Raw genomic sequence first — 15,191 nt, 5'->3', positions numbered from 1 at the left:
CAACATATAACAAATCCGGTAAGTCCTCATATGCAAATTTCGAAATTGGTCCAGATCTGAATAACCTTATGTTCAAGTTGTTAAACAGCAAGTTAAAGAGCACCAAAAGGATCTACACGAAATTCTAGTCAAGTTACATATAAAGTTCATTTAGTTCGGAGCTACGGCCTAGAAGATATGAGCAAAATAAGTTAAACATGGCATTGATGCAAAAGGTGTTCAAACATCAAGCACACACTCCAAAACATGTATGCAACATGATAAGATGAAATTACATGCAATTCTACGCAAGTTTCGTATAGAGCACACTTAAAACGGAGCAACGGTTCAACACATACACATCAAACAAGGTTAAAGGGCATGATGTCCAAAACAGCAACTAGGCATCTAGCAAGCATCAAAACAATATGCTACATCATCTCAACATAAGAACAAAAGGCATGGACATGATGTACAGGTAAATCATGACAAAGCATGAACACTGAGCTATCTCCAGAAATCACTAGAACATGCTCAAAAACACATGGCAAGATTGCAAATAATAACAGTTTACAGGCTTAGCAGAAATAACATCAGGTTGCAATGTTTAGAGCTATCAAACAACATGCTACAGGAACTTAACATGGCAAACAAAGGCATGGAATGCTACTACTAAAGACAAAGAACAAATCTCCCTTACTGAACTAATTCCAAAGATCAACAGAAAAGATGGTATCATCCATGCAAACATGGCAAATGATATGACAGATTCATACATGGCAGGAACAACAATAAGTAGGCATGTTGGTGAGCTTGTACAACTCACCACAGAGCAACACATGGCATGGCAAGGTGACCAACAGTAAGAATACACATTTATGAAGCTAAGAATGGCAATAGCAAGTTCATAGGGTGCATGGAGCACTAGCAAATCACATGGCAAAACTGAACTTAATGTTGACATGCTGATAGCAGCGAGCCATAAATGCAACCAGGGGCATGGATGGACAGAGCATGACATGTATAACAAAACATCCTTAGTGAACATCTCCAGATTGTGCATAGAATGACTTTTAGCAGTAGGTTTACATAGCATCATGATGTAACAGATTCAGACTAGCAAAACAGCAACAACAAGTACCCTACTTCACGAGCTCGATGCACTCAGTACAAGACTCACAAAAATACATGGATTGCACCCCTGCAAAGATGGCATGATGTAGCTCAAAACACATGTAGACATCAAGCTCATAGGATGCACACACAAAATGCAACGAAAATGACAAATCAGCAAGTTCTGTTACCAGACATCAGTTAACATCATATAGCACTCTTGCAACGATGATTAGGGCATCAAGATGGACTCAAACGAACATGGCACAATGGAACAAAATGAAGAGCATCTCACAGTGAACATTTTGATATAACATGCATGCAAAACGGATCTACGGATGAGGAGATATGGCATGTTGAACAGGGCACCAGAATGTAAAGTTTTTGGGACAGCAGATTTTCTGGAAAAAAAAACAGACGGGCGCGATTTAACTAAATATCACGGAGGGCGAGGGATAGGGCCGGTCAGGGGTCACCTAGTGGGCTTTGGCCCAGGAAGGAGGGAGGCAGGCCGGGCGAGGAGAAGCTGGGTCGGGCCTTGCTTGCGGGGCCCACGAGGGGAGGCCGGGCCACGAGGCCGGCGGCGCCTGCGTCGTCCTCCCGACGCAAGGACGAGACCGGCGGCGCGGAAGGCGATGAGAGCCGGTGGCGGGGCGAGGGAAGGCCGGAAAGGTCTGGGATGGGGCGGATTCGGCGGATCCCGGACGGATCCATCCATTCTCGATGTCGGCGGCGCTTCGGGAGCGACGGGAGGCGCGAGCTCGGGGCTCGGGCGGCGAGGAGAACCTACGGGGAAGAGAGAGAGAGTGAGGCAGGGAAGAAGAGAGAGGAAGGGAGGACGCGCGGCGGCGGGGCTCGTCTGGGAGGCGTGGGATGCCGGAGGGGTGCGGCGGTGAGGTCCGCGACGGAGCCGGCGAGGATCCGACGCGCCGGCGGCAGAGGAGTCGGGCGACGGGGACGGGATCAAGCGCGGGGCGCGCGGGTTGGCTGCTGCCCTCGGGGCCCAAATCAGGGCCCGAGCGGGCCTGGCACGGGCCTGGCGGCGCGGGAAGGCAGGGGAACAGGTGGCGCGTGGGGGTTGGCTGGCGCGGGCGCTGGGGCGACGTGGCGGCGCCTCATTGGCTGGGGTGATGTGGTGGCGGCGGCGCCAAGTGGCGGACAGGGGCGGCGGCGCCGGATCCGAGGTGGGAGGTGGCTGGCTGCGCGGAAATTGAGGGAGGAGGTTGGTGGAGGCCAAAAATAGCATACGGGTGGTGTTTAAATAGGCAGGGGGGTAGGGTTTGAGTGTGTGGGGGTGTTTTGGAGCCCTCCGATCTCGATCGGACAGTTCCGGACGCGAGGGGGGTAGGCTGGGCCTAGGAGGGGTTAGTGGGCTGTGCTAGAAAGGCCAGGGGCTGAAGTAGAGAAGAGAGAGAGAGGCCCGACAGCAGTTTCGGAGACCGAAACGTCCGGCGAATATACCGGCTATATCGCGGTTATATATTTAACGGTTGGGCAGTCAAACGAACTCCGAATGCGACGAAATTTGGCAGGCGGCCTGTCTACACTATAATAAGACCGCACACCAAGTTTCAACCCATTCCGAGAACATTTTTCGACCACTAATAAAATAATATTTCGGAGGTGCCACGGGCGCGTGCGAGTGTGTCTGGACTCCGAACGGGTAACAGAGAGAACCAGGGGAACCTGAACGGATGCAAGTTTTGAAAAACATGCAGATGAAATGCAGATGATGACATGGCAAAATGCAACACACAAGCAAAAGACATGACAATGACGACGAATAACTGGCAGACACCTGGCGCATCGAATCCGGGGCGTTACAAATTAGTAAGGTACACGACACCTTTGCTCACTTTGCCATCCTTCTTATCCGCCAAATACTTGGGGCAGTTCCCTTTCAGTGACCAGTCCCTTTGCAGTAGAAGCACTCAGTTTCAGGCTTGGCTCCATTTTTAGGTTTCTTCCGGGAGTGACAACTTGCTTGTCATTCTTCTTGAAGTTCCCTTTCTTTTTACCCTTGCCCTTTTTCTTGAAACTAGTGGTCTTGTTAACCATCAACACTTGATACTCCTTCTTGATTTCTACCTCTGCGACCTTTAGCATCGCGAAGAGCTCAGGAATAGTCTTTTCCATCCCTTGCATATTGTAGTTCATCACGAAGCCTTTGTAGCTTGGTGGTAGTGATTGAAGAACTCTATCAATGACACAATAATCTGTAAGATTAACTCCCAGCTGAGTCTGGTACCCAGACATTTTGAGTATGTGATCACTAACATAACCGTTCTCCTTCATTTTGCAGCTATATAACTTGTTGGAGACTTCATATCTCTCAACTCGGGCATTTGCTTGAAATATCAACTTCAACTCCTGCAACATCTCATATGGTCTGTGACGTTCAAAACGTCTTTGAAGTCCCGATTCTAAGCCGTAAAGCATGGCACACTGAACTATCGAGTAGTCATCAACACGCGACTGCCAGGCATTCACAATGTCTGTAGTTGCTGGGGCAGGTGGTACACCTAGCGGTGCATGAAGGACATAATTCTTGCGTGAAGCAATGAGGATAATCCTCAAATTACAGACCCAGTCCGTGTAGTTGCTACCATCATCTTTCAACTTAGCTTTCTCTAGGAACGCATTATAATTCAAAGGAACGGTAGCACGAGCCATTGATCTACAACATAGATATGCAAAAAACTATCAAGACTAAGTTCATGATAAATTAAGTTCAATTAATCATATTACTTAAGAACTCCCACTTAGATAGACATCCCTCTAGTCATCTAAATGATACGTGATCCAAATCAACTAAACCATGTCCGATCATCGCGTGAGATGGAGTAGTCTTCAATGGTGAACATCACTATGTTGATCATATCTACTATATGATTCACGTTCGACCTTTCGGCCACCAGTGTTTCGAGGCCATATCTGTATATGCTAGGCTCGTCAAGTTTAACCCGAGTATTCTGCATGTGCAAAACTGGCTTGCACCTGTTGTATTTGAACGTAAAGCCTATCACACCCGATCATCACGTGGTATCTCAACACGAAGAACTTTTGCAACGGTGCATACTCGGGGAGAACACTTATAGCTTGAAATTTTGTAAGGGATCATCTTATAATGCTACCATCGTACTAAGCAAAATAAGATGCATAAAAGATAAACATCACATGCAATCAAAATATGTGACATGATATGGCCATCATCATCTTGTGATTTTGATCTCCATCATCGAAGCAACGTCATCTCCATCGTCACCCGCTTGACACATTGATCTCCATCGTAGCGTCGTGGTCGTCTCGCCAACCATTGCTTCTACGACTATCGCTACCGCTTAGTGATAAAGTAAAGCAATTACATAGCGCTTGTATTTCATACAATAAAGCGACAACCATATGGCTCCTGCCAGTTGCCGATAACTTGTTACAAAACATGATCATCTCATACAACAATTTATATCACATCATGCCTTGACCATGTCACATCACAACATGCCCTGCCAAAACAAGTTAGACGTCTCTACTTTGTTTGTTGCAAGTTTTACGTGGCTGCTACAGGCTTCTAGCATGAACCGTACATACCTACGGCACAAAAACCACAACGATGATTTATCAAGTTTGCTATTTTAACCTTCACAAGGACCGACCGTAGTCAAATTCGATTCAACTAAAGTTGGAGAAACAGACACCCGCCAGCCACCTTTATGCAAAACTAGTTGCATGTCTGTCGGTGGAACCGGTCTCATGAACGCAGTCATGTAAGGTTGGTCCGGGCCCCTTCATCCAACAATACCGCTAAATCTAAATAAGACATTGGTGGTAAGCAGTATGAAAATCACCGCCCACAACTCTTTGTGTTCTACTCGTGCATATCATCTACGCACAGACCTGGCTCTGATACCATTGTTGGGAAACGTAGCATGCAATTTCAAAAAAATTCCTACGCTCACGCAAGATCTATCTAGAAGATTCATAGCAACAAGAGGGGGAGAGTGTGTCCACGTACCCTCGTAGATCGAAAGCGGAAGCTTTAACTTAACGCGATTGATGTAGTCAAACGTCTTCTCGAATCAACCGATCAAGTACCGAATGTACAACACCTCCGAGTTATGCACACGTTCAGCTCGATGACGTCCCTTGAACTCTTGATCCAGTAGAGGCACAAAGGAGTCAATGAGTTCCGTCAGCACGAAGGCACGGTGACGGTGTTGGTGAAGTGATCCGTGCAGGGCTTCGCCTAGGCACTAGGGCAATATGACTGGAGGAGTAAACGTGGAGGGGGGCCGCGCACACGGCTAAGAGACAACTGTTGTGCTTTGGGGTGCCCCCTGCCCCGTATATAAAGGAGGAGGGGGAGGCTGCTAGCCCTAGGAGGGTGCGCCAAGTGGGGGAGTCCAACTGGGATTCCCAATCCTAGTCGCCCCCCATCCTTTCCAACGAAGGGGGAAGAGGGAAAGAGAGGGAGAGGGAGAAGGAAAGGGGGGTCGCGCCCCTCCCCCTTGTCCAATTCAGACTCCTTGGGGGGGGCGCCACCTCCCATGGCCTGCTTCCTCCTCTCCACTATGGCCCAATAAGGCCCAATACTTCCCCGGGGTGTTCCGGTAACCCCTCGGTACTCCGAAAAATATTCGAACCTCTCTGGAACCATTCCGGTGTCCGAATATAACCTTCCAATATATCAATCTTTACCTCTTGACCATTTCGAGACTCCTCGTCATGTCCGTGATCTCATCCAGCACTCCGAACAACCTTCGTTCACCAAAATACATAACCCATATAATACATATCGGCATCGAATGTTAAGCGTGCGGACGCTACAGGTTCGAGAACTATGTAGACATGACAGAGACACCTCTCGGTCAATAACCAATAGCGGAACCTGGATGCTCATATTGGTTCCCACATATTCTAGGAAGATCTTTATTGGTCGAACCGCAATGTCAACAAACATTATTCCCTTTGTCATCGGTATGTTACTTGCCCGAGATTTGATCATCGGTATCCTCATACCTAGTTCAATCTCGTTACCGGCAAGTCTCTTTACTCGTTCTGTAGTGCATCATCCCGTAACTAACTCATTAGTCACATTGCTTGCAAGGCTTCATATGATGTGCATTACCGAGAGGGCCCAAAGACACCTCTCCGATACTCGGAGTGACAAATCCTAATCTCGATCTATGCCAACCCAACAAACACCTTCGGAGATACCTGTAGAGCATCTTTATAATCACCTAGTTACGTTGTGACGTTTGATAGCACATAAGGCATTCCTCCGGTGTCCAGAAGTTGCATAATCTCATAGTCGGAGGAATATATATTTCACATGAAGAAAGCTGTAGCAATAAAACTGAACGATCATTATGCTAAGCTAACGAATGGGGCTTGTCCATCACATCATTCCACTAATGATGTGATCCCGTTTATCAAATAACAACTCATGTCTATGGCTAGGAAACTTAACCATCTTTGATCAACGAGCTAGTCTAGTAGAGGCATACTAGGGACATGATGTTTTGTCTATGTATTCACACATGTATCAAGTTTTTGGTTAATACAATTATAGTATGAATAATAAACATTTATTATGAGTAAGGAAATATACAATAACAACTTTATTATTGCCTCTAGGGCATATTTACTTCACATGATGCAATTTGTTTTTAATGTCCCATCCGAGACGAGGACAACAGAGCTCCTGAAGAGGAACGAACCCTTGAGCCGAGTGACATTTATTGAGATGGGAGAAGGGCTCCAATAAAGAAACTATATATGTACTTGAGAAGGTGAGAAGGCGAGGAATGACAACACCGTGACCATCGAGAGGACCTGGGTGCTTTTATGCATCACCCTTGTGCTAGTCACTGGCACCAGCAACATGATGACCCTAGACTACCTTGCTAGCTTGAAGGACATGGGCATGAAATCCTAACTTGGCAGTCGTTTCATAAGTTTGTTGGTTGTCAGTTACATTATATTAGTGAAATTTGATGTATTGTTAGCAAATACAAAACACCATTGTCCATGATCTTAAATTGCAAAACTCAATTGCTCATGATCTTAAATTCCAAAACATCCTCCTAGTTGGGACCCAACCCAATGAATATTTGCGATTTTGGTTAGTCAAAGGTGCTCATATTATTGTTACGACAACTCTAACACACGCATGGATAACTGTACTAACTTTCTTGTATGCTATATGTTATTATTGTTTTTATATTATTCCAGCCATTTGATTCTTAAATTTTTGATCCCCGAACATAATGTAGATTAAATGATTTTGATAGTGCCTCTTAAATATGTCTTGAAGTATGTTATCATTGCATATAATTATTTGTTCTCTTGTTTTTGTTATTATGCTTGAAAACATGAATGCTTACATTAAGCAGTCCAATGTGAGTAAAGGAAACCGATAATTGAGAGAGAGAGAGAGAGAGAAAGAGAGAGAGAGAGAGAGAGAGAGAGAGAGAGAGAGAGAGAGAGAGATGAGTCGACGTTGATGTCAAATACTCCCTCCGTTCGGAATTACTTGCCGCGGAAATGGATGTATCTAGACGTATTTTAGTTCTAGATACATCCATTTCCGAGACAAATAATTCCGAACGGAGGGAGTATATTTAAACAACATGGTTACGTGTTTGAAAATGAAAGTGTGTTGGTGGATGGAGGTGGAAGGGGATTGCAAAATGGTTGTTCCATTGACGTGTGGAGTGATACTGGGATGGGGATGGGAAGGGCAGATATAGTGGGTGGAGGAGGAAGAATGGTTAAAAATATTGATAGTGCTACACAAGGATCTAAAAGTATAAGGTAAACACGATTGATATATTGAATCAATAGAATATATGGAACCCACTACAACAATTAACTAGTGTATGGAAAAAGAATGAGACGAAGATGAACTAAAGACCAAGTGAATCTTTTCGAAGAAAACTTAAAATCCAAATTCGTTGACAAATCCAGAGCAGTACAAACCAGATTTGCTGTCTACTCCCCGTGGGCACAAATCCAACCATAGGGCCCACTACTGTACGGCCCTACCCAGCCCAAGTCGGGTTTCCCCTATCCGGCACCCCTATCCAGTCTTCTCGTCGGCCGCACGCATCCACCCCACGACCGCCGCCGTCCTTGCGCCCGTCTCGTCCGGTCCGTCCAACCTCGAGGCCACCCGCCGGCGGCCGAGCGTCCATGACGGAGGAACGCATTTCCAGGGCCTCCGACGAGCCCACAACCGCGACCAAGCAGAGGTATGAGCCTCTTGTCCCCGCTCCTTCTCCGATTCCCGAAGCTCCCGAACCCTGGAGATCCGTCCGGCGCCTAGCGCTGTTCCCCTCCTTCCACCGTTGGCCGCAAAAATATTGATAAAAAAAATCGCGCCGCCCGTATTTCTCCATTGGAGGTCATAGTTGCGCCATGTGAGGGCTGGACTGAAACGTGTGTGGTTGCTTGTCAGGAAGAAGAGGAAGTGGGATCAGCCCGCAGAGGACTTGGTCGCCGCGGCTGCTGCTGCTGCTGCGGCGGCGGGTTTGCCCGTGTTGAACGTCGGAGCTCTGTCCGGCGTTCAATACCCTGGCACTACTGCATATCCTGCGGCCCCATATGTTTTGCCACCGCAGCTCGCGCCATCTGTGCTTCAGAGTGCTGCTGCTGCGATTCAGAAATTAAGTCAGGTCTGTCTTCCATGCCCCCCCCCCCCCCCCTATGAGCAATCTAGTCTATGTATTATCTGGGCACACATATTTAGTATCTCGTGTTTCTTGTTGCCTCAGGTAAAACTACCGGATGAGCTTATAGCACGAGAAGTTGTTATAAATGACGCTGATCCATCTGTGCGATATAAGCTCACGAAGCGGCAAACACAGGACGAGGTAAATCAGTAACAACCAAACAATCGTGCCGTGATGTTCTTCTGTGAAAATCGGTTTCTTGACAATAAAGGTAATAACCGCTTGCTTGATACTAACAGATTCAACAATGCACATGCACTGTCATCATTACAAGGTATCCTGACATGCACAATTGGTGTTCACTCATTATTGACTTGGGACGATACCTTTCTGATATTTATTTGACCCGCCCAGGGGAAAATACCATCCTCCTAATGGACAGCCTGATGGTGAGAAGCCACTCTATCTACATATCTCTGCAGGATCTCAGGTAAATAATGCCCACACGATGATATCTTAAAGTTCCACTTCACTTCTTTGATTTTCTGTTATTGCTGGAGTAAACTTCAACTGCTTCGTAGTCATACCTTTCTGTGGGAAAGTGCTCTGGAAGCTGAAGAAATTATCATGTTGCAACCTTTACAGTCCAATACAATACTATTAATCACTGTTTCGAGGGGCTATATAATATCTGTTCAATCTTGTTGCAAGGTTTATTCGCCACGTTCTGTTATGTCCTTGTCGTTTTTCCGTTTTGTGTCAAATTGGACTCAGTAACACTATCACAGACATGTTGATGGGTTACCATCATTTCAAAATTCGAAATTGTCAAGTTCAGATTTCCTGTTATTTGTTCAACTGTAACTGCTTTGCAAGGGTCAGGACTTAAGTTCATAAGTGTCTGAATTCTGCTTAGTTAGGGCGCTCATATTATATCTCTTTTCGTGCTAATTGTCATGAAGCAGTAGTAGTGCCAATGGTAATATTTGAAGATAATATACTAGTTTTGTAACTTGTGATGATGTGGGATGCAACATGCCTGTGTTGGCACAGTGCACTCTATCTGTGTAATGACTTCCTCTATTCATTATTTCAGTGCTATTATCATATTTTTCTTTACTATAAGGGCAGCCCGGTGCATGTAGCTCCCGCTTGCGCAGGGTCCGGGGAAGGGTCCGACCACTTTGGGTCTATAGTACGCAGCCTTTCCCTACAATTTTGTAAGAGGCTGTTTCCAGGACTTGAACCCGTGACCTCTTGGTCACAAGGCAGCAGCTTTACCACTGCGCCAAGGCTCCCCTTCCATATTTTTCTTTACTATAGAACTAAACAATTACAATGGCTTACACATAGCAGCATTTTTTAACCACTTTCTAGTTATAGTTAGATAATGACAAACTAACCTTTTTCCTGCTTTAGCTAAAAGATACCGCTGAGCGCATTAAAGCAGTTGATCTTGCAGCGTCAATGATCGAGGACATCTTGAAACATGGCCAAATGCCAGAAGCCACATCAGCCAATTTCCCTTCTATCCAGAGCAGCAGACAGGTCTCTCCTTCATATCTTAGTTTGCTTAACTTGATAATTTAGTGGACGGAATACACCTAATAGAACAGTACATCATGCGTTATTCACAGCATTTGATAGTACTCAGTCTAATTATTTTCTGAATTCATCCTTTGCCTGCATTTATGTCGATTTGTATTGATAGAATGCAAGTGTTGGTATAACATTAAATACTCAGATATATGGATGATGCTTGTTACAATGTTTGCTGAGTACATGTAAGTCTGTAATCATTTCCAGTGTTGATTTTTCGGGTATGTACCGATAATAGATGTTCTGATTAGGAAAACACAGCTTAAGAAGTTATGCAGCTAAATACTTACAAAGATTGCATCGTTTGGGGAAATATCGCTCTGTGGTCTTTCATTGGCTCCTTTTGCTGGAAAGGATGCATCGTGAAATGAAAAAATACCGAGAAAAAATTGATTAAGCTGTGAATGTATATGCGATAATAATGGTAGCCTTAAAATAAAGAAAAGCGTTGATCCTTCATCGAAATCGTGGCACTGCTGTTTAGGTCACATTCACAGAGGGAGGATGGAAATCTCATTAAGTAATTTTCCATTATTACACTTTATGACTTCCAAGCCAATGTATATTGATTGTATAAAGGGAAATGTGTCAGAACATTCGAGAAAGGAGCAACTAGAAGCACAAAACATTTTGAATTAATTCACAATGACATTTGTTTAACTTTTCCTGTGAAATATGTGGATGGATTTGACGCTTTGTCAGTTTCATGGATGACTTCATACATTTATCCCATCCATGATTCTGAAGAACCCGGAAAAATTGATATATTAAAGGCTTAGGTTAGGATCAGATCCCTAACCTTTACAATTAACATTTTAAACCAGAACCTTCCCCATAGCACTGTCCTAAATTTAGGACCTTTTCATGGCACAGTTCCAGTCTTTCCTTCTTTTTTGGAGGCGGGAATCAGCTGTAAAATAGTTATGGTATTACCATGTAATGAAATTTTCCTTACTAGATTAACACCTTCCTTCTTATTTCACAGGCTGTTCCTTTTAGCGCCTCAATCTTTTTGGGTTTTGACGCAGATCCATCATTGAATGTTGCAGCTCGCATCCGTGGACCAAATGTATGTTCTTGGAAAACAATAAGCGACACTGGTTAAATTTAATCATGTTATTCTTGATACCCCTCCTGTTTTTTTTGTCAATAGTCTTATTTTATTTTCCTCTTTGTCGAAAAAAGAACTAATTGTGAATGCTTTCTCTGACATCCCAATCTGGATGGGAAAAACTGTTCTTGTTCTGCTGGTGCTTCTGATTTGTTTATGCAGGATCAGTACATAAATCACATTATGAATGAAACAGGGGTCACTGTTGTACTAAGAGGAAAAGATTCAGGGAATCTTGGCAACTGTCACGCTGAAGGTTGGTGATTTGTAGTAGCTTCTGGAAATTTGTATCTTGCAAGCCTGTATTTATCTCGTAATGTCTATTGCAGCATCACAGCAACCTCTGCACATGCACCTATCAGGTGTGCATTTGAAGAGCCTAGAAGCTGCAAAGGTTTTAGCAGAAAACCTTCTAGATACAATAGCAGCGGAACTTGGTGCTTCCAGGTCTGTATATTTTGATCAGGTTTAATCCCCTTAATAGTTTCTATTTCTACCAAACCAGTGGGATCGATTTGCTGACTAGCATAATGCAATACTTTACTGTACTTATATGCTATGATTAATGATTAACTCACTTGTGATTCTGTCAGTTTATCCTTTGGAATACTGTAAGAATATGACTATTAATGTACTTGTACCAGTTAACACAGTATCTAGCTTACCACATCAGCGAAGCAAGAAATGAGAAATGTCTTAGCATATATTCTCACTATGTTTTTTGTATGACAGAATTTCTTCTTCAAAAGTATATGGTGCTGTTCCACCTCCTCAGCAACTGTTGACTGGTGTGCACACCTCGGGAACATCTGACATATGTGTGTCAACTGGAGCATCACATTCCTTTGCCCCTACTGGAGTTACTTCTCCCATAGCCGCCCCTTCAGTGACACTTCAATCTGGGGCGCCAACTTATTCTGGGATTCTCCCACCCAGTAACCTGATCTATCCTAGTCAAGCAGCAAATCGTGGGGCTTTTTACAATGGCTATGGAGACATCTATCCCCAGGCAACTCCATTGCAGCAGGTGGCATTAACACTCAAGCATGCTTCATCTTCGACAACGCAGGTTATTCCAGTGGCATCCACATCAGCAAGCATGGCAACAAGTGTGAACACCAGTGCAAAGTTGGAGGCAGATAAACGCTCACAGAGGAGGAAATTCCAGGAACTGCCAACAGCAGACCTTCAGGTGCGGATTATTTGAACTGATTCAACTGCTACATCTTGGACTTGATATTTGATTACAGCTACATTCTTCCAAGCCTATCTCTTGCAGCCTTCAGTCTACCCCTCAGAAAAATTCCCCATCCATCATTCAACCCCACTGCTTGCCCCTTCCTCTCCATGTCTATCCCCACATTACCACCCCTAGCTGAACTGTTCTCAGTGGCTCACCTTTTCCAGCTTACCTTGTGCCATCTTTGATAAGATCACTGTCTGATGTCTTATCTACACGAATTCAAGGCAAATATTGCTAGTGGAGAACCTGTATGAGTTTTGTTTGTTGTATATCTTGATTTTATGAAATCTTTAGCAAATGTTTGCATCATCCTAATTTTAAATGTGATTTCAGCATGTTATATTAAGAAAGTGATGTTAACATTGTAGCGCCTACAGAGTTTAAACTAGAGACACACTTTTGATTATTAAGGAGTTTCTGGTGCAAAATAGCATGTTCTGCAGTTTGCCATAGGATATTGTATCTGATAACGCTGACCACACTTGAATAGTTTGAAAACTTTGAAAATAACAATACCACTTCTTGTTATATTTGGCTTGTTTTAAACTAGAAAAGGACCGCACAAATAGATTTGTGAAATTTGCGTTTTCATTAAGCAATTTCAGTTCCTGCAATGTAGGGGAACTTTACATTTCATATAGCTAAAAACTATTGTAACTTGTAAGTTGATGACTGCCAGATTCACATATTCATATTTTTGGACTGTCTTATCTGCTTCTAACATATAATTTCATTCCAGGTATTTTCTCTGACCATGTCTGAAGCTCGCAGGGTGGTAATAGATCTATGTGTTCTTTTTTCCTACAGGGTTTATTCCAAGTTGGAGTTTGCAATCGTGATGGTGTTTTGCTGATAAGATATGCAGGGTTATTCTGCTTGTGAATTGGATGATTGCTTCTATTTTCTTGTTGCTAATGCAAAGTACCATTGTTTTCAACCTGTTGCTGCCAGCATGTAGACTTCATTAAATGGCAATTAACATTGCTACCATACGCTTCAACAAATGACTATTAACATCGCTAGCATACATATGGCATTCTCGGCTGATATAGTTTTCTTAATAGGTATTGGTATTAATCTGGTTAAGCCCCACTTTATTCCTCTGAGAAAATGCCTACAGTTCTGCATTTAGAAAACTTGCTCGCTTAGTCACACTCACCTATACCAAAAAAGGCTTTCGCCCCGCTTTATAAATGTGCAAAATTATTTTACTATTTTGTTTAGAACAAAATGGCTATATTAGACACTTATAGGGAATATTTCTTTATTTCTTAGTTGTACAAACATTGCCGTCCCCAACTTGCTAAGTCGGCATGATTAATGGTTTTCCATATGTTATGTTTACTTGTACTGTAATTCGATATAATTCATGTATTTATGCACTGGTGGTGCTGTTTATGGACAGTAGTTGCCGATTTCTTCCTTCTTTTGCATTTTACCATTAATATGCTTTAATTTAATTCAATGCAAAGGAATTTGATGGGAAAGTGTTTTTGTTTCATGTTTCCAGAACTCACAACAGGGGTCCAAATTTGTTAAGACAGGTTTAGATGATCTAGGTAAAATGAACAGTTCATCGGTTGCAGCTACAATGAAAGTTCAGCCTGGATCAAGTAGGATACTTCCACAAGATCCACATCCATCTCATCCATCTGTATACACTAGCATGCCGCCGCCACCACCACCACCCAAGAACATGTCACTGCCATATCTCAATAGCATGCCACCCCCACCGCCCAGGAGCATGCCTCCGCCACCACCTAAGTTCCCTTCAAATCAAGTGTTAAGAAATGAGAACAGGCATTCAGCTCTAAAGGAGCTGCTGGCGCCTCCGAGATCATTGGACGCGAGTTCTGCTGCACCGCCTCCGAAGGAGCCTAAAGAGGAAAAGCCAAGCAGTACATCTGTTTCCGGTAATAGAGGAGCACCATGATATAACCTTTTCTGTATAGAGCTAATCTAACTTCTGCAAGCTTAATATTATCTCTGCATCCACTTTCAGACACTCTGCTGAAGCTTATGGACTATGGGGATGATGATGATGACGACGACGACTAGCGTGCCTGGAGGGAATACATCTCCCAGTTGAGTGCAGAAACCGTTTTGGTCGGTGCGAGAATGATCGTGTAATGTAACTGTACTGTTGGTAACACTAGTGCTGTGAATTGGAAATGCCGGTAGACAGCCTTAGTTTACCTGTCCTGATGCATTTTCTCAACGCAACAAGTCGTTGAGCTTGTCATTTTGTATCAATGTTATCAGGTCAACAGATACCCCTGATCTGGATACACGTGATTTTCCCATCTGAAGCAGTACAGTAGCAATGAGCATGGTTCCTTGAGTATTCTCTCAATATGTTGATACTATGTGTTTATGTGCTGTTAGCATTGTTCTAGTACCTTGTAGTATTATAAACTGTGTATAATCAATATAAGGTGTGGCAACCTGCAAGGGCTACGGGCTGCCCATGAGCTGA

The 15,191-nt window shown here is 43.8% G+C and overlaps 1 protein-coding gene across 2 annotated transcripts; it reads left to right on the top strand.

Moving 5' to 3' along the window:
• The first annotated feature begins 8,108 nt into the window (after positions 1-8,108).
• On the top strand, positions 8,109-15,070 carry LOC123092979 (protein RIK). Of its 2 annotated transcripts, XM_044514852.1 has the most exons (12): positions 8,109-8,342; positions 8,549-8,765; positions 8,865-8,963; positions 9,062-9,096; positions 9,177-9,252; positions 10,182-10,310; positions 11,347-11,430; positions 11,635-11,728; positions 11,802-11,919; positions 12,205-12,664; positions 14,226-14,628; positions 14,718-15,070. In XM_044514852.1, the coding sequence occupies exons 1-12, from the start codon at positions 8,284-8,286 to the stop codon at positions 14,771-14,773; spliced, it is 1,830 nt and encodes a 609-aa protein (XP_044370787.1). In that variant the 5' UTR covers positions 8,109-8,283; the 3' UTR covers positions 14,774-15,070. The 2 variants fall into 2 exon arrangements, with proteins under 2 accessions (XP_044370787.1, XP_044370788.1); XM_044514853.1 differs by lacking the exon at positions 14,718-15,070 and having other exon boundaries at positions 13,455-14,491.
• Positions 15,071-15,191: the final 121 nt, after the last annotated feature.

The sequence above is a fragment of the Triticum aestivum genome, chromosome 4B (genome assembly GCF_018294505.1).
Source record: "Triticum aestivum cultivar Chinese Spring chromosome 4B, IWGSC CS RefSeq v2.1, whole genome shotgun sequence".
NCBI lineage: Eukaryota > Viridiplantae > Streptophyta > Magnoliopsida > Poales > Poaceae > Triticum > Triticum aestivum.
This window is presented reverse-complemented; position numbering and strand designations above follow the sequence as displayed.

What these genes read in the sequence shown, in the direction of transcription:
- LOC123092979 (XM_044514852.1), top strand. Translation starts at nt 8,284, where the DNA reads ATGACGGAGGAACGCATTTCCAGGGCCTCCGACGAGCCCACAACCGCG. An exon ending in ATATCTCTGCAGGATCTCAG is followed by an intron (nt 9,253 to 10,181) that starts GTAAATAATGCC and finishes TTCCTGCTTTAG; the next exon opens with CTAAAAGATACCGCTGAGCG. An exon ending in TGCCAACAGCAGACCTTCAG is followed by an intron (nt 12,665 to 14,225) that starts GTGCGGATTATT and finishes TCATGTTTCCAG; the next exon opens with AACTCACAACAGGGGTCCAA.